The sequence below is a fragment of the Cetorhinus maximus genome, chromosome 4 (assembly GCF_964194155.1).
Source record: "Cetorhinus maximus chromosome 4, sCetMax3.hap1.1, whole genome shotgun sequence".
Lineage (NCBI taxonomy): Eukaryota > Metazoa > Chordata > Chondrichthyes > Lamniformes > Cetorhinidae > Cetorhinus > Cetorhinus maximus.
The window spans coordinates 44,740,159-44,761,521 of record NC_135882.1 but is presented as its reverse complement, the minus strand read 5'-3'; the positions used below and the strand labels follow the sequence as shown (position 1 = coordinate 44,761,521).

The window sequence follows — 21,363 nt, the reverse complement described above, 5'->3', positions numbered from 1 at the left end:
CAATAAATTGAACACCGGTTAATCAGTTTTTGGTGCTGTTGATTGAGAGATGAATGTTTGTCAGGAAGCCAGAAGAATTTCCCATAACTTCTTGAAATAGGGCATGGGATGCTCTATGTTATCTGAGGAGATGCACAGAATCTTGGTTTCATGTCTCATCCAAATGGTAACACCTCCAACAATGCAGCACAACCTCAGTACTGCAAAGCGTCAGCCTAGGTTATGCAATTGGCTCCTGAAGTGCAGCTTGAAACTATCGTCTTCAAACTCAGGCATCTAGGAGTCTTGGTTTTTGCCTGTTTTATTTTCTCTCCCTATGGCCATTCATGGTGACCCTATTGCTGGCCTACAACATAAAAAGCAAAGGTGGCTTTTCTTTCTTTTATATGCTTGTAATGAAAAGAACTACCTAGCATGTTTTGAAAATCTGGGCATGGCAGACTTGCTAAATATTTAATTTGTATCGGTCTTCACAATAGAGAATGAGGAAACAAGAGAAACTTACCAGATACACATCAGTAAAAAACGGTAATGGAAAAAGAAATGAAAATGAAGATGGATTTATTTTTAATCCTGTGGTTCTCCCCCCCACCCGCCCCAAGAATATTAAAAGTAGTAGGTGGGGGAATTATACATGTTCTTGTCATGATCTTACAAAACTCTTGATTCAGGAATGGTCCCCTTGGATTGGAAATTTGCTAATGCTACTTCATTTTTAAGGAGGAAACGAGATAAATTATGAAATTATAGGCCTATTCTAACATCTGTTGCAAGGAAGTTACTAGAGTTTGTCATTAAGAAGAGTGACTGAGCACTTGGTCAAATAAGAACTGATCAGGAAGTATCAATGGATTTGTAACAGGCACGTCATGTGGAACAAACCTAGCTGAATTTTTTGAGGATGTAACCAACAGGGTGGATAAGTGATGATGAACAAAAATGACATACATGGAATTGGAGACATCCTGTTGGTATGGGTAGGATTTTGATGAAGAGATAAGAAACAGTGAGCAGCGATATGCACTCAACTTGTTAGGATATGACGACTGGTGTCCTCCAAGGATCTGTACTGGGGCCTTAGCTTTTCACCATATTTAGAAGTGACTTGGTTAAAGGAATAGAGAACCCTAAATCTAAGTTTGCTGAAGATACTAAATTAAATTGCACAGTAAATAGGATGGTGAGAGCAGAAAGTTGCTGAGGAGCATTGAGAGGTTAAATGACTGGGCCAAATATGGCGAATGGAGTTCAACACAGGAACATGTGAGGTCATCCACTTTGAACCTTAGAAGGACAGATCAGGATATTTTTGAAAATGCGAACTGTGAAGCAACACAGAGATTTAGCAATTAAGTGCAATAATAACTAAAAGCTTGTGGACAAATCCAAAAATGAAAAAGGCGAATGGAATGTGTTTTTTTTTAATCTCAAGAGGGTTGGAATACAAGGATTGGAAGTTAGACTACATTCGTGTAAAGCACTGGTTGGAACCCATTTAGAATACCGTGCTCAGTATTGGGCAGTGCATCTCAGGAAAGATATACTGACCCTCGATGCGGCGCATCGCAGATTCACAAGGGCTAAGAGAATTAAACGGTAATAACAGATTGCATAGGCTTAACTTGTATTCCTTTTTGGTATGGGAAATTAAAAGGAGATTTCATTGCAGTGTTGAAGATGATTAAAGGATTTGACGGGCTAGAGAGAGAAACTATTTCCTTTGGTGGGGGAGCATAGAATAAAATTTGAGCTAGATTGTTCAGAGGTGACATCAGGAAGCACTTCTTCATGCAAAAGACAGTGGAAATATGGAACTCTCTGTCCTAAAAATCTCTTGAGCTTAGCTCAATTTAAAATTTCATAATTGAGACAGTACCTTTGCCTAACAAAATCTAAGGATTATGAAACTAAGGCAGTTAGATGGAATTAGGGTACACATCAGCCATTATCCAATTAGATAACTGACTAGGCTTGAGGGGATGAATGGCCTACTATTGTTCATATGTTGTGGGAGCTGAAGCTGTTGACAATGTCAGCACCTAAGACTCCTGGAAAAGTTTAATAAATATACCTGGACAGTCAGTATCAAATAACTGCTCATCTAATCTAGCCACACCTGCAGAGAAACTGGAAACTTTTACTCAATGCTTAGCAACACAGGACATTGAATAATAAAGAAATTGTCATTTTTATACATATCTGATACAATGTTATTTCTGACTCAAATATTCAGAGAACCTGGGAAAAAGTAATGGAAGTGATGCAGAGGATGCCAGGTCCACTGCTCACCTGTTATAAGGAACAAAGCAGAGCAATGTCAAACTGGGCTACAGAGAAATAATCTTGACCTTTACATCACGTTTTCAGCACAAATATCAATTTCAAAATGATGCTGGTCCTAATCAGGTTAAACTTAAATTAAGCAAGGAACTTAACTATTTGTTGTGATCATACATAAAACTGTCCTGCTGGTCCTTGTTAACATTTTAATTTAAGTTAACTTAATATTTTTAAAATTTCATTCATGGGATGTGGGCTTCGCTGGCTGGACCAGCATTTATGGCCCTTCCCTAGTTCCCCTTGAGAAGGTGGTGGTGAGCAGCCATCTTGAACCGCTGCAGTCTGGTGCCGGTACACCCACAGTGCTGTTAGGGAGGAAGTTCCAGGATTTTGACCAAGCGACAGTGAAGGAACGGCGATATATTCCCAAGTCAGGATGGTGAGTAACTTGGAGGGGAACTTCCAGGAGGTGGTGTTCCCATCTGTCTGCTGCCCTTGTCCTTCTAAATGGTAGTGGCTGTGGGTTTGGAAGGTGCTGTCTAAGAAGCCTTGGCAAATTCCTGCAGTGCATCTTATAAATAGTTCACACTCCTGCGACTGTGCTTCGGTGGTAGAGGGAGTGAATGTTTGTGGATGTGGTGCCAATCAAGTGGGCTGCTGTGTCCTGGATGGTGTCAAGCTTCTTGAGTGTTGTGGGAGCTGCACTCATCCAGGCAAGTAGGGAGTATTCCAGCACATTCCTGACTTGTGCCTTGTAGATGGTGGACAGGCTTTGGGGAGTCAGAAGGTAAGTTACTCATCGCAGGATTCCTAGCCTCTGAACTGCTCTTGTAGCCACAATATTTATATGGCTAGTCCAGTTCAGTTTCTGGTCAATGGTAACCCCCAGGATGTTGATAGTGGGGGATTCAGTGATGGTAATGCCATTCAATATCAAGGGGCGATGGTTAGATTCTCTCTTGTTGGAGATGGTCATTGCCTTGCACTTGCGTGGCGTGAATGCTACTCGCCACTTGTCAGCCCAAGCAATATGCAAGTTATCAACTTATTCCCACCTAAATATGAACAGATTTTGATAGCATTTTGAAGTTTGCAATGATTTTAGTGATTAGAGAACAAAGTTAATTTATTCCACAACAGACTGGCTACAGACTGAAAATAAGGAACAGAGCATCCAGTCCAAAACCATTTTAAATAGAAAAGTTGAGGTGAGCAGCATAACAAGGACAGCAACAGGAAAATGCACAGCAGAACAGGACAAAGGAAAAGGAAGAAGAAAAATAGAAAAACAGCGAGAGAAAAATAAGTCAGACAAATAAAGGATGGTAAATGAGATTAAAGGATAAAACAAAAGCAGTACTGAGGACAAATGAGTAAGTAAAGGACTTGAAAACAAGTAGAGGATAAATTATTTTTTGTGGGCCACTGGTAGTCCAGTTTATTTCCCCAAGTGCAAATTTGTGGAAGATAGCACATGAAGTACAGTATTGTGGATCAGTAAAGCAAATGTAGTAAATGTTTAACTTATGCTAATAAGAATGTCCCCTTTTTTACTTTTTAAATTAATTTATGGGACGTGGCCAACATTTATTGTCCTTTCCTAATTGTCCTTGAAAAGATGGTGGTGAGCTGCCTTCTTGAACTGCTGCAGTCCATGTGGTGTAGGTACACCCACTGTGCTGTTCGGGAGGGAGCTCCAGGATGTTGACCCAGCAACAGTGAAGGAACGGCGATACATTTCCAAGTCAGGATGGTGAGTGACTTGGAGGGGAGCTTCCAGGTGGTGGTGTTCCCATGTGCCTGCTGCCCTTATCCTTCTAGATGATTGCGGTTGTGGGTTTGGAAGGTACTGCTGAAGGAACTTTGGTGAGTTCCTGCAGTGCATCTTGCAGATGGTACACTCTGCTGCCGATATTCGTCGGCGGTGGAGGGAGTCAATGTTTGTGGATGAGGTACCAATCAAGTGGCCTGCTTTGTCCTGGACAGTGTCAAGCTTCTTGAGTGTTGTTGGGGCTGCACTCATCCAGGCAAGTGGGGAGTATTCCATCGCACTCCCGATTGTGCCTTGTACATGGTGGACAGACTTTGAGGAGTCAGGAGGTGAGTTACTCGCCACAGGATTCCTAGCCTCTGACTTGCTCTTGTAGCCACAGTATTTATATGGCTGGTCCAGTTCAATTTCTGGGCAATGGTAACCCCCAGGGTGTTTGTAGTGGGGTATTCAGTAATGGCGATGTCTTTGAATATCAAGGGGTGATGGTTAGATTCTCTCTTGCTGGAGACAGTCATTGCCTAGAACTTGTGTGTCGCAAATTTTACTTGCCACTTGTCAGCCACAGCCTGAATATTGTTCAGGTCTTGCTGCATTTGGACATGGACTGCTTCAGTATCTGAGGAGTTGCGAATGGTGCTGAAGATTGTTGGGCCCAGGACACTATCCTGAGGAATTCCTCCAGTGATGTCCTGGAACTGAGATGATTGACCTCCAACAACCACAACCATCTTTCTTTGTGCTAGGTATGATTCCAACCAGTGGAGAGTTGTCCCCCTGATTCCCATTGACTCCAGTTTTGCTAGGGCTCCTTGATGCCACACTTGATCAAATGCGGCCTTGATGTCAAGGGCAGTCACTCTCACCTCACCTCTGGAGTTCAGCCCTTTTGTTCATGTTTGAACCAATGCTGTAATGAGGTCAGAAGCTGAGTGACCCTGTCCCCAACCTGGGATCTAAGAGATCAAATTGCACAATATTCATGAATAAAAATGACAAGGGTGGGGGGTTAAACACCGTTCAGAGTCTATATTTCACAGTTTTATTTCTGATATTTTATACACAAAACTAACCTCTTGATGCACCTCCACTTGCGACTGACCATTTAGCAGGAAAGGCACGGCTGAAAAGAAACAAAAATAGCTTACATCAACCTGGACAGGGAACACAAATGAACACAGTGTTTGGCACATGGCCCCTTCACCTCATAATACATATTCTATTAAATGCTTTTATAAAGTAAACCCAAAATAACTCCCATTAGTTAAGCAATATCTTATGGCCTCCATCTTTGACATATTATCAGTGCATGATTTTTCATCATTGACTCTTGGCTTCCAGCACCCTCTGCTAACCACTACTTTAATTGATTTGTGATGGTTGCTAGATTGTCATAAAGCTGGATAGGTTGAATTCTATTTTTATTGCATGAGATTTCAGAATTCCAACTTTTAGGGATTGAATTCTGTGACACTGTTCATTTCTCCATGAACATCACAAATTGGTGTTCCTCAACATTCTGTCATTTGGGTGTCCTGAAGTTCAGGAAGACTAAGGAGGTGGGACAGTGTCTGGTCGTGATGATTATGGGGGATGGACAAAGGAGGAGGAGGGACAGGGAGAGAGTAGGCCATCAAGAACAAAACTGCTGTTGGTCTCTTTTGCATGAAAAGGTCGCATTATTGCCTCCCCATCAGCCTCCAATGTGACCCATCCATAGCTTCTTTAACAACTGCAATACTCCCTGTGCCTAACCTCAGCTAGTTAGGGTCGAGGTAACATTTTCATCTGTTATATTGTTTCTAGACAAACAGCCTATCTCAAAAACTAATGGACAGGTTTCAATGAAACTTGGTATACAGATAGGGTATGGCCCAAGGAAGAACTGATTCGTTTTTGGCAAAGGTGTAGATGTGGATCCTGGAATATTTTAAAGGATGCATTAACATTGGGAGATGAGGAAAACTGGCTCTTTTTTAAAGAATGTTGTGGGTTGTTTTATTTAGAATGTTGCTGATTGCTTTAGAATCTTGCGGATCACCTCAGGTGCTTTGGTGGAATTTGTCACAGCCGTCAAAATGTGAGCAGTTTTCAGAGAAAGTTGTTGAATGTGGACTGGCCTGAAACCTCCTCAATTTTGGAAGCTGTTAAAAATATTTCTCTTTTCTGCTTTGTAGTTACAGAGCATCAACCAGGCAGGGAAAAGCCCCAAGTGACTGTAATAATATTGAGCTAACACAGCTTGGAGGAGCTATGTGCTCTACTGAGTGCCCTCTTCACTTGTTCTTATCTGCATTTTATTGCTTTAAGGCATTTAACCATAAAGTTTCTGTTTATTTTTAAATTAATGGAAATAAATCACTTGTTGGAGCTGTGCAGTTTACTCACATGCATAAGGAGAAAAGAAGCCAAAGATTTAGCACACTATAAGCTAATTTACCAACATACACTGTTTTAACAAACAAATTTCAAGAAGCAAACCAAAATCAACGCAGGAGATACCCAATTATTATTCAGTTTTCAAGTTTTTATAAACAAACATTTCTTTAAACCTCAAAACCGTTCAGGAAATATTACTTTTAAAACAGGGTTTAAAAAGCAATAAACACTGATTCAATTTCCATAAATCCTTTAAATGTGTTTTCTTCTCTAGCCATCAACAATGAAGCCAGTGCAGTTTACCAATGAAACTTAAACAAATGCCAGATAATAAATGAGTGATTGTGCAATTTCACTCAAGACTTTTCAGGAAAAACAAGTGCCCTCAAATCCTCACATAAGGAGACAAACCCTTCTACATTTCCAGGTCCTACTGATCCACAGAGTGCATGCTGGAAAATTCTGCTAACGCATGCCCAAACTGCAAGATTCTAAGTAAGAGCTCTCTCCGTTTATTGTGACATAAAATGTCTCATCAAATGCCAGGCTTTTGAAAGAAATAGAAACAGTAGTCCAGTCAGCCCCTCAAGCATTCTTCTCATTCATTCAGAATATGGCTGATCTGCATCCCACCTCCATTTATCTGTCTTCTTTCCATATAACTTGATACCCTTAACTAATAAAAATCTGTTGCTCTCAGTCTTGAAAACAGCTATTAATTCAGCATCCATAGCCTTTTGGGATCCAAGTTCCAGGTGCCCACTACATTTAACCTGAAAAGGTGTCTCTCGATTTCACTCCTGAATGGCATAACGCTAATTTCAAGCTTATGCTCTCCTCTTCTAGATTCCCCCATCAATGGACATAGTTTGTGTGTATCGACTCCATTGAATTCCAACATCATTTTATACCCCTTGATCGGATCAGCCCTCAACCTTCTAAGCTCAAGCAAACAGAAGCAGAATTTCTTCAATACGTCCAAAACAGTCGAGGCTGCGTTTGTCAACGACAATGTTAGATTAATAAACAAATGCAGTGGCACTGCCAAGTAGTGGAAGGTATATTTTGCGAGCACTCTGCATAGAATGTATAACCTGATCCAGTCATTGGTAGGCAGGCTGCAGAGTGGAGTGGCTTTGCTGTACATTATCTGAGCTCATAAACATTACTGCTATGCCTTGTCTGAAGTCAACAACACAGAGTTTGATAGCACACAATGCGAACACTTTGAGTACAGACAAGGCAAAACATCAACACTCCAGAGTTCGAATAACACACAACGGTAACATTCACCAAGTGATATTACAGAAGGTGGCAACATGCAGTGCTTACAGTAGAGTGGGTAAACTACTCTAGTGTTCATGGGTTAACACATAGCACAGCACTGGCATTCTCGAGTTCAGACAAGGCACAGCATTCAAACTCCTGAGCTCAAATAATGCACAGCACTAATATTCACCAAGTGCTAATACTGAAGGTGGCAATTATGAATTACTAGCAGTATAGCAGCCAAACTGCTCTAATGGCAACGTACAAGTGACCAGCAAAAACATGCATCCAAAGCTGTTGACTGGAACAGGGTGGCATGGTTTCCTATTTCTCTCTTTTATGAGGAAGGAGTTCAGTGAGGTTATGTTGGAATGTGCTAAATTTGGCACTTCAGACAATCACCAGATTGGGCACACTTTTGCACTAAAGCAGAATTTGTTCTAAGGCAGACATAACATTAGATGAAAGGGTTCTGATGAAAGGTCACAGACCTGATACATTAACTGTTTCTTCTCTCCACAGACCTGCGAAATATTTCCAGCATTTTCTGTCTTTATTTCAGATTTCCAGAATCCACAATATTTTGCTTTGGTGCATAACCTGAGTGTTTTTTTTTATTTGTTCACAAGTTGTGGGCATCGCCGGCTAGGTCAGCATTTATTGCCTTTCCCTAATTGCTGTTGAGAAGGTGATGGTGGGCCACCTTCTTGAACTGCTACAGTCCATGTGATGTTGGCAAACCCACAGTGCTGTTAGGCAGGGAGTTCCAGGATTTTGACCCAGTGACAGTGAAGGAATGGCGACATAGTTTCAAGTCAGGGCGGTGAGTGGCTGGGAGAGGAACTCCCAGGTGGTGGTGCAAACATGCCCATTCCTGACCTTATGATGGAGGGATGATCATTGATGAAGCAGCTGAAGATGGTTGGTCTTAGGACAGTACCCTGAGGAACCCCTACAGCAATGTCTTGGGACTGAGATGATTGACCTACAACAACCACAACCATCTTCTATTTCATTTCAGAGACATGGTTGCAAGGTGACCAATGCTGGGAGATAAATATTGAAGGGTAATGGACATTTCGGAAGGACAGGAAGCTGGTGGGGCAATTCTGCTAATTAAGGATGACATTGGTACAGTCGTGAGAGGTGACCTTAATTTAGAAGATCAAGATGTAGGATCAATAGGCACCATTGTGAAGATGGATTTTTTTTTTTTTTAGATATTTTTGGGAATATGGTGGTATTCTGTCAAGAAAGCTGTGTGTGTCCATGATTAATTAAAGCGGGGGAAGGTTAAAAAAGACAGCTTGTCTGTGCGAACTGAGGGACGAAAGGTAAAGATGCTAGATACATGCATTTGTAATGAGAAGCTATGGTGAAGTTGATTATACGAGTAAATAGGTTGGGTTTTAAAATTTGCATTAGCTGAGAGGTAAGGACTTGACTTTTCAGGAGTTAAATTTCAAAGGTTAGTTTAGAGATGACAAGGGATTTTTACAACTTACAAAGGTTTCATAAGTAAACAAGGGAAGGTGATAAAAGTTTTATTTGACCCAAAAGTGGAGGCAATAGGAAGGCATGAAAGATTTTTATATTTTGGAAAAGTTGAGTTCAAAGAGGTGCGGAGGACAATGGAGTCTAAGATGAAAGGAAAAAAAGATATTTAAGGAAGGATGTTTAGTTGAGTTGTGGTTGGCTGTGTGAGGGAGATGTCCTAAGACCAGCTCTGTGTTGAGAAAAGTAATGAATTTGAAACAGCCATCCAATTTCAAGCCAGAAAAGTCTTTGTCTTCAGAAAGCAGCCTGTTTCTGAACTTTCTTTTGGGTTTCCACAGCAGAGTGGAAAAGAGTGAGAAGTCACATGGTATACTTTATTATAGTAACAGCAGTTTTTGCCTTGGGTAATATTACTGGATTTTTATGCTTAAAAATCTATAAGGGAGCTGTTGCTAAGTACTTTACTTGCGTGTTCTGACCAAGTGGGTTTTTTGGGGGGGGGGGGGAATGTTCTGTAGGACATTTTTAACTGTGTAATTTTAATCTTGAGAGCTTAAGATTTTTTTCTTCTTGTTAATAAATCTTTTAATTTTAAAATCCTAAAAGTGTTACTGGGATTCTATGCTCCTGGGATCAGTAATTTTCCCCTCATTTTCAAAATACAAAAAAATAGCTTATGATCAGTAAGACAAGCTTCCCTCCGGGGTTTGGCTTGCTTAGCAAATAACACCAGCTGCAGTTGTAACAACCATCCACGGCTAACTAAGGAAGTTAAACATAGTATCAAATTGAAAGAAAAAAAGTACAATACTGCAAAGATTTGTGGTAGGTTTGAAGATTGGACAGATTTTAGAAACTAACAAAGAATGACTAAAAAATAACGAGGGAGAAATTAGCATGAAAGGAAGTGAGCTAGAAATATAAAAACAGATTGTAAGAGTTTCTACAAGGATGGAAAAAGGAAAAGAGTAACTAAGGTGAATGTTGGTCCCTTAGGTGGTGAGACTAGGGAATTAACAATAGGAAACAAGGAAATGGCCTAAGTGTTGAACAGGTATTTTGTGCCTGTTTTCACTGTAGGAGGCACAAAAAAAATTCCAAGAATTCTTGAAAATCAAGAGGTAAAAGGGAGGGAGGTAGCTAAAACAATCACAATCACTAGGGAAAGGATACTGGGAAAACTATTGGAACTGAAGGCTGACAAGTCCTCTGTACCCTGATGGCCTGCACTCAAGGCTTTAAAAGAAGTGGCTGAAGAGGTGGCAGATGCATTGGTTCTGATCTTCCAAAATTTCCCAGGTTCTGGAAAGGTCCCTGCAGATTGGAAAATTGCAAACGTAACACCTCTATTCAAGAAAGGAGGGAGACAGAAAGCAAGGTGAATAAAGGGGAACTTACAGACCTGGTGTACATAGATTTCCAAAAGGCATTTGTTAAGGTGCTGCATCAAAGATTACCACACAAAATAAGAGCTCATTGTGTAGTGGGTAATATGGATAAGAGGACTGGTTAGTGAACAAGAATGCAGAGAGTAGAGATAAATACGTCATTTCAGGTTGGCACACTGCAACTCGTAGATTGTCACAAGGATCAGTGCTGGGGTTTTAACTATTTACAACCTATATCAATGACTTGGATGAAGGGTCCAAATGTAAGGTAGCTAAATTTGTTGGTGACACCAAGATAGGGAGGAAAATAATTTTCAAGAGGACATGAAGGCTCTATATAAGCATTTGGATAGGTTAAGTGAGCAGGAAAGAAATGGCAGATGCAGTATAATGTGGCAAAATATGAACTTGTCAACTTTGGCAGTCAGAGTAAAAAAAACAGTATATTATTTAAATGGAGAGGGGCTGCAGAACTCTAAAGTACAGAGGAAGCTGGGTGTCCTGGTCCATGAATCACAAAAAGTTAGTATGCAGGTACAGCAAGTGATTAGGAAGGCTTATTGTCAGGGGAATAGAGTGCAAAAGTAGGGAAGTACAGCTACAGCTGTACAGGGCCTTGGGTGAGACTGCATCTGGAGTACTCTGTACAGTTTTTATCTCCTTACTTAAAAAGGATACAATTGCATTCGAAGCAGTTCAGAGAAGGCTCACTCGACAGATTCCTGGGATGAAGGGATTATGGGATGTGACTGTGTTGCTGGCAAGACCAGCATTTGTTGTCCATTCCCTCACTGCCCTTCAGAAGGTAGTGACGAGCTGCCTTCTTGAACTGCTGCAGCCCATTTGATGTAGGCACACCCAGTGCTGTTCCGAAGGGAGTTCCAGGTTTTGACCCAGTGACAGTGAAGGAATGGCAATGTAGGTTCAAGTCAGGATTGTGTGTGGCTTGGGTATTTGCTAAAAGAAATCTGGGACTTGGATGAATGTGAATTATCCAAACCTCTTAATTCTTGTAAAAATAGAGTCTCCTCAGTCATAATTACCCTTACACCACCCACCGACCTACCACTTTGGCATTTTATCTAACTTGCCCATACCTGTTCTTCTTCTAGCAAGTATTTCACAACCGTTTATCCTTCTTGTACTACTTTCCCAACCACCACTATACCACTGGGCAACATTTATTTACCCAGATATGCACCTTGGCTATCCTCCCCCAAATGCAGTACTTATCCTAATTCCACCCACCAGATCACCATTTCCCTTCATACAAAAGCAAAACACTGTGGATGCTGGAAATCTGAAATAAAAACAAAAAAATTCTGGAAAAATTCAAGCACTGTTATGATGAAAGTTCGCTCGACTTGAAAAGTTAGCTCTGTTCTTCTCCACAGATGCTGCTTGACCCATTGAGATTTTTCACTATCTTTTGTTTTTATTCCACCATCTCCCTCCAGTACTAAAATAATTTAATGTCATCTCTTCTTCACTCCCTTTAACCTCCTTGACCATCCCCACCCTATACCCCTCTAATCTTTTACTCCAATTATCTATGCCTAAAGCATTGTTTGGCTTGAAGATAGGGCTTGGTCTTCAGTATTCAGTGTAACTTTAGACAAAAAAAATACATTTTAACAATTTTGCCTGCTCATCTTTTGCCCATCCTGCTCCCCGCACCCGAAACTGTGGTCATTTTGCACCTGATTTTACTTTATATTTGCAATGTTCTCCCCAATAGAAACTATCCCATCATTTTCCTCTTGGATGTTTGCTCTCTGCTCCATTCAGAAATCTTTTACTTTTCCTTTACCGCTTTCATGGAGGTGTAAACATGTTGCAAGGCTGTATTTTCAGCCTATGAAACATCCAGGTTAAGAAGATTAGGGGATAAATCTTGGACATACTTCTATACATCAACTGAAAAAATGCAATAAAGGGCAACGCAAGTGCACATACTGCCAGCCTGCAGAACCACAAAATTCCTGAATGAGCAAATTTATCTGTGGTCAAAAGGTTAATATGCAGTCTGATAAAAGAAATATTTAAGTGTAAAATTTAGAACCTGGAGGGAGGGATTCATAACCACAATCATAATAGAAATAGAAGATAATTATCCAGCAGCATGCATTCTTCAAGTATGAAAGACCTATCATTTTTAAGTGTTAAAAATAAGGAGCTAGAATGGGTAGAATATTCCTACATTACATCAGTTTACTGCTTCCACCGAACAATCTCAGTTTAGTGAGTCTTTAAAGCAGCTGAGCGTCAAAGACAAATTTTTGTTTTGATCAAAGTCACAATCTTTACCCACTACTGGAATTCCTTATAAAATGCAGCTTGAGCAAGTAGGTGTCAAAGTTCCACTGACCACACTTTGCAAGCAATGCAAAACACAGTGGCAGACTCACAACATGCTCCATTTCTGACCTTTATTAGTAATTTTTAGACAACTTAATCTGTTGTCAGAAACCGTTGCGTCTTATATAACTAAAAGGCTATGCAGTAATTTACTTTCAGGAAAAGTGTTTTAAAAATAATCCTTTCATACTTAAGGCTCTCTTGTGAGCTGGAAGAGGACCGATCTGAATGAGGGAGAGATGCAGCGCTAGTGGAACTCTTCAGGTGAGCCTGGAAACCTTTTTGATAGGAAGGCTCCAGGGAGTTGTATAATGCATCAGCTTCTGCAGGAAAATGGTTTCGAAGACTCCAATAAGTTCTGTGCAGAAAAAAATAAACATCACAAGTTTTAATATTTCAAAGGGACATTAGGTACTCATCTGAAAACATGTTATAGATAGCCTCTACCTAACTAATTTCTGGGGAAAAAATTCAATATGAAAAAGCTATATAGCAACAGAAAAGGTGGTTAGATTCAAATCCCTTATTATTTATTGCTCCTATTGATTCCTATAGTTGAGTAAATAAGAAATATGTACAATTTTTAATTGTAATGGCAATTAAAAACTGGAACTCACTGAAAATCATGCAGAAAAACCAATACATCCCCTTCCTCCATTCCTAATGTTCTCAAGATGCAAACTACGTTTAAGTATGATTACACAGGCACTAAAAGCTCTGTAGTACTTCAGTGACATTGCTATTCTAATCCACAAGTCAAAGCAACTGCTGACAAGCTATTTGTTTATGGTGAGAAAACTTGGCTGAGCTAAACATTGTTCTCAGAGAAGCAAACATTAGCACCTTTAAGCAGGAGACACTGGATAATGGAAAACAAAAATAAAAATACCTGGAAAAACTCAGCAGGTCTGACAGCATCTGCGGAGAGGAACACAGTTAACGTTTCGAGTCCGTATGACTCTACGAAAGACTATATGGACTCGAAACGTTAACTGTGTTCCTCTCCGCAGATGCTCAGACCTACTGAGTTTTTCCAGGTGTTTTTATTTTTGTTTTGGATTTCCAGCATCTGCAGTTTTTTGCTTTTATCTTACTGGATAATGGAATCCTGGCTGAATTTTCTTCCCTTAAACTGAGGGGCTGAGGTTAAGAGCCCTAACTACTGCCAGAATGAAATGAATTACCTCAGCACAGACCAGTAACAAAGTTGAGGTCTTCTGTTTTGTGTGATTTAGGACTATGTTATTGTACTTTTTTTTACCACTAAGAGAGCTAAACAGAATTGTCTAAAGTCATATGGGGTTAATAGTTTTGCAGTGGCTTGTGACATAACATTTACTGTGTTCAACGGGCAGAATTCCGATTTATTAAATAGGCTCAGATTTCATTTTAGAAAGTGTGTAATTGAAGATCAATGTAGATTACAGTTCCTTATATCTTGCATTACATATCTACAAGCCGTTACTTTTTAATTCAATACAAGGTTAATGCTAATCTGGAACAGAGTTAATGTATTTTAAAAATTTGAAAAGCTCTGCATTCATTCCATACTTTCTAGCTTCCTGCCTGGCTTCTGCATCCGCATCCGAAATGCCCTTCTTGATGGTCTCCACCAGAACAGTCACATGTCTAAGCAAAATACAGAAAATAATGATACATCTGTTAATATCTTAAACCGCTACATTGTGTATTAAGACACAGGCATTTAAATGGTCTCAGAGTAAAATCTATCTTTTCTGATTGCAGTGACCAACTGGTTTACCAACGCAGTGTACTTCCAAATTATAGCAATTGTTTCTTTTTTTCACTCCCTGACCATATTATCCACCATGCTGTCAAAGTAGGAGTCAAGCAGCAACAGAAGAGGGGTGCGGGGGAAACAACCAGGCAATATGTGACCATGAGCACCCATATTTTCTAGTACCTCATCATAGAGCTGTACTAACCAAGACGTGGAAGTAGATTGCCTTTGACGAGAGGGTATGCAGAATATGATATGAGGAGCTCAAGTGAAGGCCTGGCAAAAAAATCCACATTATTTTTTGTCTCAAAAACAATCTTTTGAGACAGGTGGTTTTCTATCATAGGCTGCATCTGAATATAGTTCAGGGTCAGAAGGTTCACAGTACATGTTTAATCCAGATTAGCTGATTTCTTCAGAAAGATTTATGTCTTAAAAAATTTCACAATCTAAGTACAAATAGATGTTCTCTTACTAAAATACAAAAAGGAAATATTTACAATGTTCAACTTCCATCTTACAATTTTAAGAGGTATATTTTTTTCTTTTGTGCTTCAACCAATGGGGTTGGAAGCTGTGGTAGAACCTAAGACAAGTTTCACACATCAGCTAATCATCTTATTATGTCACTCAGTAAATTAGTGCAGAACAAAGTGAGTGTTTTGCAGCAGAAAAGTGAGATTTGGAAATTTTGTTTGTAACAGATTGCAAAATAGGTCACTAGGGAATTTACTTTTAAGTTAAACTTTATATGCAATTACAAAGTATACAAGTACAATCTATGCTTAGTCTTATGTACGAAATACAACTGGGTTACATAAAATTGCTACAGCCTTGACTTTTGTTTAATTGTGTTTGCAAATGCCAGTTCACCACTAACAGGGCACAGAATGAACTCTAAGTGGAGAACTTCAATATCCACCACCAAGCAAGACAAGGGGAAAGCCGACATGATCTCTCCTTCAACAATCTGTCGCAGATGCAGCTGCCCATCACAGTACTGGAAGGAGTGATGATTGCACAATTCTGGCGAAGATGAAGACCTGTTCTCGCACAAAGAATATCTTCCATCATGTTGTGCGGCACTACTACCTCGCTAAATGGTAAGATTCAGATCAAATCTAGCAGCTCAAAACTGGACATTCATGAGGCACCCCAGCAGGCCATTAGCAGCAGAATTATACTCTATCGCAATCTGTAACTTCATGATCTGGTATATCCCTCACTTGTTCAATGAGGAGTGTAGGGGCAGCATCAGGCATACTCATACAAATGAGGTGCCAAACTGGCAAAGCTACAACACAGGACTACAGGCATGCTAAACAGTAGAAACAGCATGCTAGAGGCAGAGCCAAGTGATCCCATAACCCACATCAGATCAAAGCTCTACAGTTTTGCCACTTCCTGACCTGAATGGTGGTGGACAATTAAACAACTAACGGGAGGAAAAGGATCCACAAACATTCTTATCCTCAATGACGGTGGAGCTCAGTATGACAGTGCAAAAAAAACAACGTTGAAGTGTTTGCAACCATCTTCAGCCAGATGCGCCAAGGTGATCTATCTTGGCCCCCTCCTGTGGACCCCATCACCACAGAAGCCTGTCTTCTACCAATCTGATTCACTCCACATAATATCAAGAAATGGCTGAGTGCACTGGATACAGCAAAGGCTATGGGCTCTTACAACATCCAGTCTATAGTGAAGGTTTGGTACCCCAGAACTAGCTGCGCTCCGAGCCAAGCTACTCCTGTGTGGCTACAACATCGGCATCTACCTGGCAAAAGTAGAAAATTTCCTAGGCAGGCCTGTCCACAGAAAACGAGACAAATACAATCCATTCACAATTGACACTCCCTCAGCTTATCATCCAAGTAACTGAAGGGGTCATTGACAGTGCCATCAAGCGGATTTTCACACCAAATCACTTCTTGACAGGGTGGTAGAGGCACAAATCCTCATGGCACTTGAAAATACTTGGATATCCACTTGAAGAGCCATTACCTACAGGGTTATGGACCAAGAGCTGGAATTAGGCTTGATGGCTCTTTTTTGACAGGACATTCTAGGTGATCCAAATGGCCTCGTCCTGTGCTGCAAATTTCTCACTTTTCAATGTTTCTAATAACCTGCTCACCGGTGCTGTTTGGATTTTGCCAGGATCACTTCCAGGATCCAGACTTTGGTACAAACTTGGGCAAAAGAGCTAGATTTTAGAAGTGAGGTGAGATTGACCGCCCTCAACATAAAGCAGCCCAAATAAAATTGAAGTCAATGGAATCAGGGGAAAGCTCTCCCCTGCTTGGTGTCATACCTAGCACAAAGGAAGATGACTGTGGTTGTTGAAGACCAATCATCTCAGTCCCAGGCCATCACTTCAGAAGTTCCTATGGACAGTGTGCAAAGGCCCAAACATCTTCACCTTCCCTCCATTATAATGTCAGAAATTTAGGATGTTTGCTGATTATTGCAGTGTTCAGTTCTATTCGCAACTTCTCATATAATGAAACAGTTCAAGCCCGCATGCAGGAGGACTGAACAGGATTCAGGTTTGGGCTAATAAGTAACATTCATGTCACATGAGTATCAGGTAATGTTCTTCACCAACAAGAGTGAGTTGAACCACCTCCCTTTTATATTCAATGGCATTACCATTGTCGAATTCCCTGCCATCAACATCCTGGGAGTCCCACTGCCCAGAAGCTCAACTAGACCAGCCATCTAGATAATATAGTTACAAAAGCAGGTCAGAAGCTGGGTATTCACCTCCCCACTACTGAAAGTCTTTCCGCTACCTACAGAGTACATGTCAGGAGTGTGATGGAATATTCTCTGCTTGCCTGGATGAGTGCAGCTCCAACACTGCTCAAGTTCAACACTGTCCAGGACAAAGTAGCCTGGTTGATTGGTCCCCATCAATTTACTCCCACCATCTTGGCTGTAGAGTCTACCTTCTACAAGACACTTTGCAAAAGGCTTCTTCTACAGCACCTCCTAAACTCGCAACCTCCACCAGTTAGAAGGACAAAGGCTGCAGGGAATACACTGTCTCCAGGTTACACAATGTCTTGATGTGCAAGTATATTGCTGTTCCTTCATTATCATTTTGTCAAAATCCTGGAACCCTCTCCCTAACAGAACTGTGGGTGCACATTCGCAACACAGGCTTCAGCCATTCAAGATGCTGGCTCACCACCATCTTTTCAAGGACATTTAGGGATGCATAATAAATGCTGACCTTGCTGGTGAGGTTTACATCCAGCGAAAACATTTTTTAAAAATGAGCACTACAAAGCCCATATGTAGCTTTACCCTCAATTTGCAGGTGTGAAAATAAGCAACTTAAAATTTTCTTCAAATATTTAGCACACCTGTAGTCTCTGTGATTTAACAGTTCTGTAATGCTTTATAATAATCATGACAGGTTTGTAAATAAAAGATACAATGAGCTTTGAAAAAATAATCTACTCAAATGGGGTTAAAAGTATCATTAGATTATTGATCACTTTCATCCATACCTGACTTCTCATTCCTCCCCTAAATCTTTTGAATAAACAGATTTCACTTGTTTTGAATTTCTTCTTTATGAACTTACCTTTCCAAAGAATGTGTTTGCCATTCCTGCAGCAACAAATCTAAAAATTCGTAACAGCGTCTACAAATAATAATATGGAAAAGTCAGTCTAGTACAAATGAAATCAATACTTTACAAGCTGAGCTCAAACTCTTGGTTAACATTGGGAATTTTAAGCTAACAAGACATATTTCTGTGAACAGATTCAGATAATGTAAATAACTTATTCTTGGCTGCTTGGATTATCATGTATTAGATAAACATACACATGGTCAACTGCAAAATATTTCAGGGTTTCTTTACTCAAACTGGGGCAGCAAACAAAAACCCTAAATTAGCTTATTTCTTGGAGATTAGTCTATTTTGTCATTGATCGAGTCTCACAAGTTGGGTTTTTCCAACATCTTTTTCTCATACGAACAGCCCACCTACAGACTATGTCAGTGGCCTTAGAAGCTCAAACCTGTCTCTTGACCTTTTTGCCTTACTGAAACAATGTAGACCTGGCCTAACGAATAAATCTAACAGATAACCCATTGTACTGTTCCGAGTAATGTGGGGAAAAAGAGAAATTGTTGATGTCATTACTATGCACTGCAGCTCAACAGCATTTTGCTTTAATAAAGAAAGATTATTGAAGGCATAGGTCGGATACAAACAAGGTTAAAAAGAAATAAAACCTTCCAGGGCCTTATTAAATTAGTCACACGACTAATTCACCATTTTACTTAAAATGCAAATAAATTTGTTCTTTCCTGGCCAAATACTTCTTGATAGTTGTGAGTTAGTTCACAATCTTGATGAGCTTTTTTTTTCATATTTCCTATTGTTTATCCTAAAGCCGTTACATTTCCCTGCCTTCCCTATTTGTGTAATTTAAGCTTTTCTTTGTTGAGACTAATTTCCTTGCTTCCTCTTCTCTCCGGAATACAAGTCATTTTTCTTTCTAATTTTCCCTTTCCCTGAAACACAAGGCTTTCCTGCTCTTTGGCTCTTTGAAATTGTCTTTCTTTTTCTTCACTTTGGAATTCTACTTTAAATTTTTGCATTTCTCTTTCAAATTCAAGTTTTCTCGCTTCCCTCTCTCCAAGTTTCTGCCTTTTCTGCCTCCAATTCCAGTTGTTTAATGTGCAACTGAATGCTAGCTAACTTATCCTGCCTGCTATCTGGATTACTTTTCTCTTTGTCAAGGTTCAGATGTTGAGCCGACGCCTCAATTTCTGCCCTTTTAGTGCCTACTTTTATATCTATTTCTAATTTTTCTGCCACCATCTTTAAATTAACCTTTGTTAACTGTTGTACGGCATTCACGGACCAGTCCTTTCTTTTGAGAAATGCTTCAACAATAGACAAAGCCATGATAGTTTTTAATAAATAGAGCAAAAGCAACTGTGAAGTCTTATTCGTTTAAAGTCTGGCAAATTCCAGTGTACTCATCTCCAGCTTCTGAATTAGCATCCCACAAGAGCTCCAGATTTGTTATGATCCCTGTAAAGACTGATAACTTTTTAAAAGGTATTTGAATTCCCAGTGACTGTCAAGTTATTTAAATGGCCAGCCCTTTAAAAAATTGAAAGAATTCCCTACCCATGTCTGAGAGTTGAAAAAAGTCTGTTCTAGCAGTTTTAATAGCTCTTTGTTGACATAAGCCTAAGTGCTATCATTATAGCATTATTGATGCATGGCTGCTTTCCACAACCTATCATTATTAAATTGGGGGGATGTTGTAAATTTACGGTTTGATTGACAGCTCAAAGAGATTAAAGGATTAGCTGTATTTGATGTGGGGTTATGAATGCAAGTCTGCTTGTTTTAATTAAGGATTAAGTACTTGAGGGGATTTAAATGTTTTGAATGGGCTTTCATGAATGGGACTGTCTTTTATATAGTGAATACTGTGGTAGATATTTAGGACTTTATTTATATTTCAGCTCAGCATGGCTCCTGCCCATGGTGGATACTGGGAGAGCTGGCATGGAGGGTATGAGGGCAAGGGTGGTGCTGAGGTCATGAGTTGGTACGAGGCTATAAGGGGCCATAGGGGTGGGGGGGGGGGGGGGGCCATGGGTTCGCATGTATGGGCATGGGAAGTGGCTGGGGGGTTGAGTGGCGAGGGCTAGATGGCTTAATGTTAAAAAGAACTGGGACAAAGTCTCAGAGAACCGAGCTTAGCACTCGCCAGCCCCTGTGGCAGGCTCTGATCTGCGTCCGGGGATGGTGAGCCTGACTCCATCTCATACTCTCCACTAAAGAAACCTGACTAGCTTCCTGAATAAAAGACCAAATTCAGTAAATGAACAACTGTATTGTACACTTGGAAAAGTGATACTGTTACAATTTTCTGTTCTTTGTTAGACTCTCAGGTACTGTGTTCTCAGTTACTTCTTTAAGATATCTGGCATGCTTTATAATCTGGGGAATACATTTACCATAATAATAACATCCAGTTACATTATATTTTCATATATGGGTGGCAGACCAATGACCTCCCCAGTGTGAACTGGATATTATGATTTTGCACATGCTTTTCTCGTGTTTCAGAGGGTGAACTGAAGATTATGCTAGTGAAACATGGCTAAATGTAAAGCAACAAATTCTTATTTTACATGAAAATCTTACTTTGACTAAAATACAGTTGTCATGTAAGGTTTTATTCATTTCCTATTGTCCCTCCATATGAAAAATTAACCAAACTCTGTCCTTGATATTATTTATTGCTGATTGTCACTAGCTTAGAAAATGAGACATCTCTGCCTTAAATTCGGTTCTAGCATCAGAATTCTGTGACGAGGATTGATTCAATACAAACAACCATGAAGACGACCATAAACAAAAACTGAAAATGCTTAAAAAACACAGCAGGTCAAGTTGCAACTCTGGAGAGAGAAATAGAGTGAAGGATTCAGGTCACTGACCTTCCATCAGTTCTGAAAGGTCACCATTGAAACATTAGACGGAATCTTGTGCTCTTGCTGGTGGCGAGGTTGGAGGCGTGAAGGGCATGTAATTAGGCAGGATGGTGGTGTACTGGAACACAGCTGCCTTCCCGCCTCGAAGTTTTGGGCGGAACATTTCCACCCCACCGCCTAGCGAGGCCCTTAGATGG

The 21,363-nt window shown here is 40.2% G+C and overlaps 1 protein-coding gene across 14 annotated transcripts in view; it reads right to left on the bottom strand.

The window, feature by feature from the left end:
• clasp2 (cytoplasmic linker associated protein 2) overlaps positions 1-21,363 on the bottom strand; it is a 570,512-nt gene that overhangs the window by 256,236 nt on the left and 292,913 nt on the right. For all 14 annotated transcript variants that reach the window (XM_078540120.1, XM_078540106.1, XM_078540107.1 and 11 more), the window contains exons 14-17: positions 18,279-18,338; positions 14,494-14,571; positions 13,133-13,300; positions 5,125-5,174 (exon numbers count right to left, since the gene is read on the bottom strand). In XM_078540120.1, the coding sequence (XP_078396246.1) occupies positions 5,125-5,174; positions 13,133-13,300; positions 14,494-14,571; positions 18,279-18,338 (356 nt within the window). The remainder of the gene's footprint in view (positions 1-5,124; positions 5,175-13,132; positions 13,301-14,493; positions 14,572-18,278; positions 18,339-21,363) is intronic.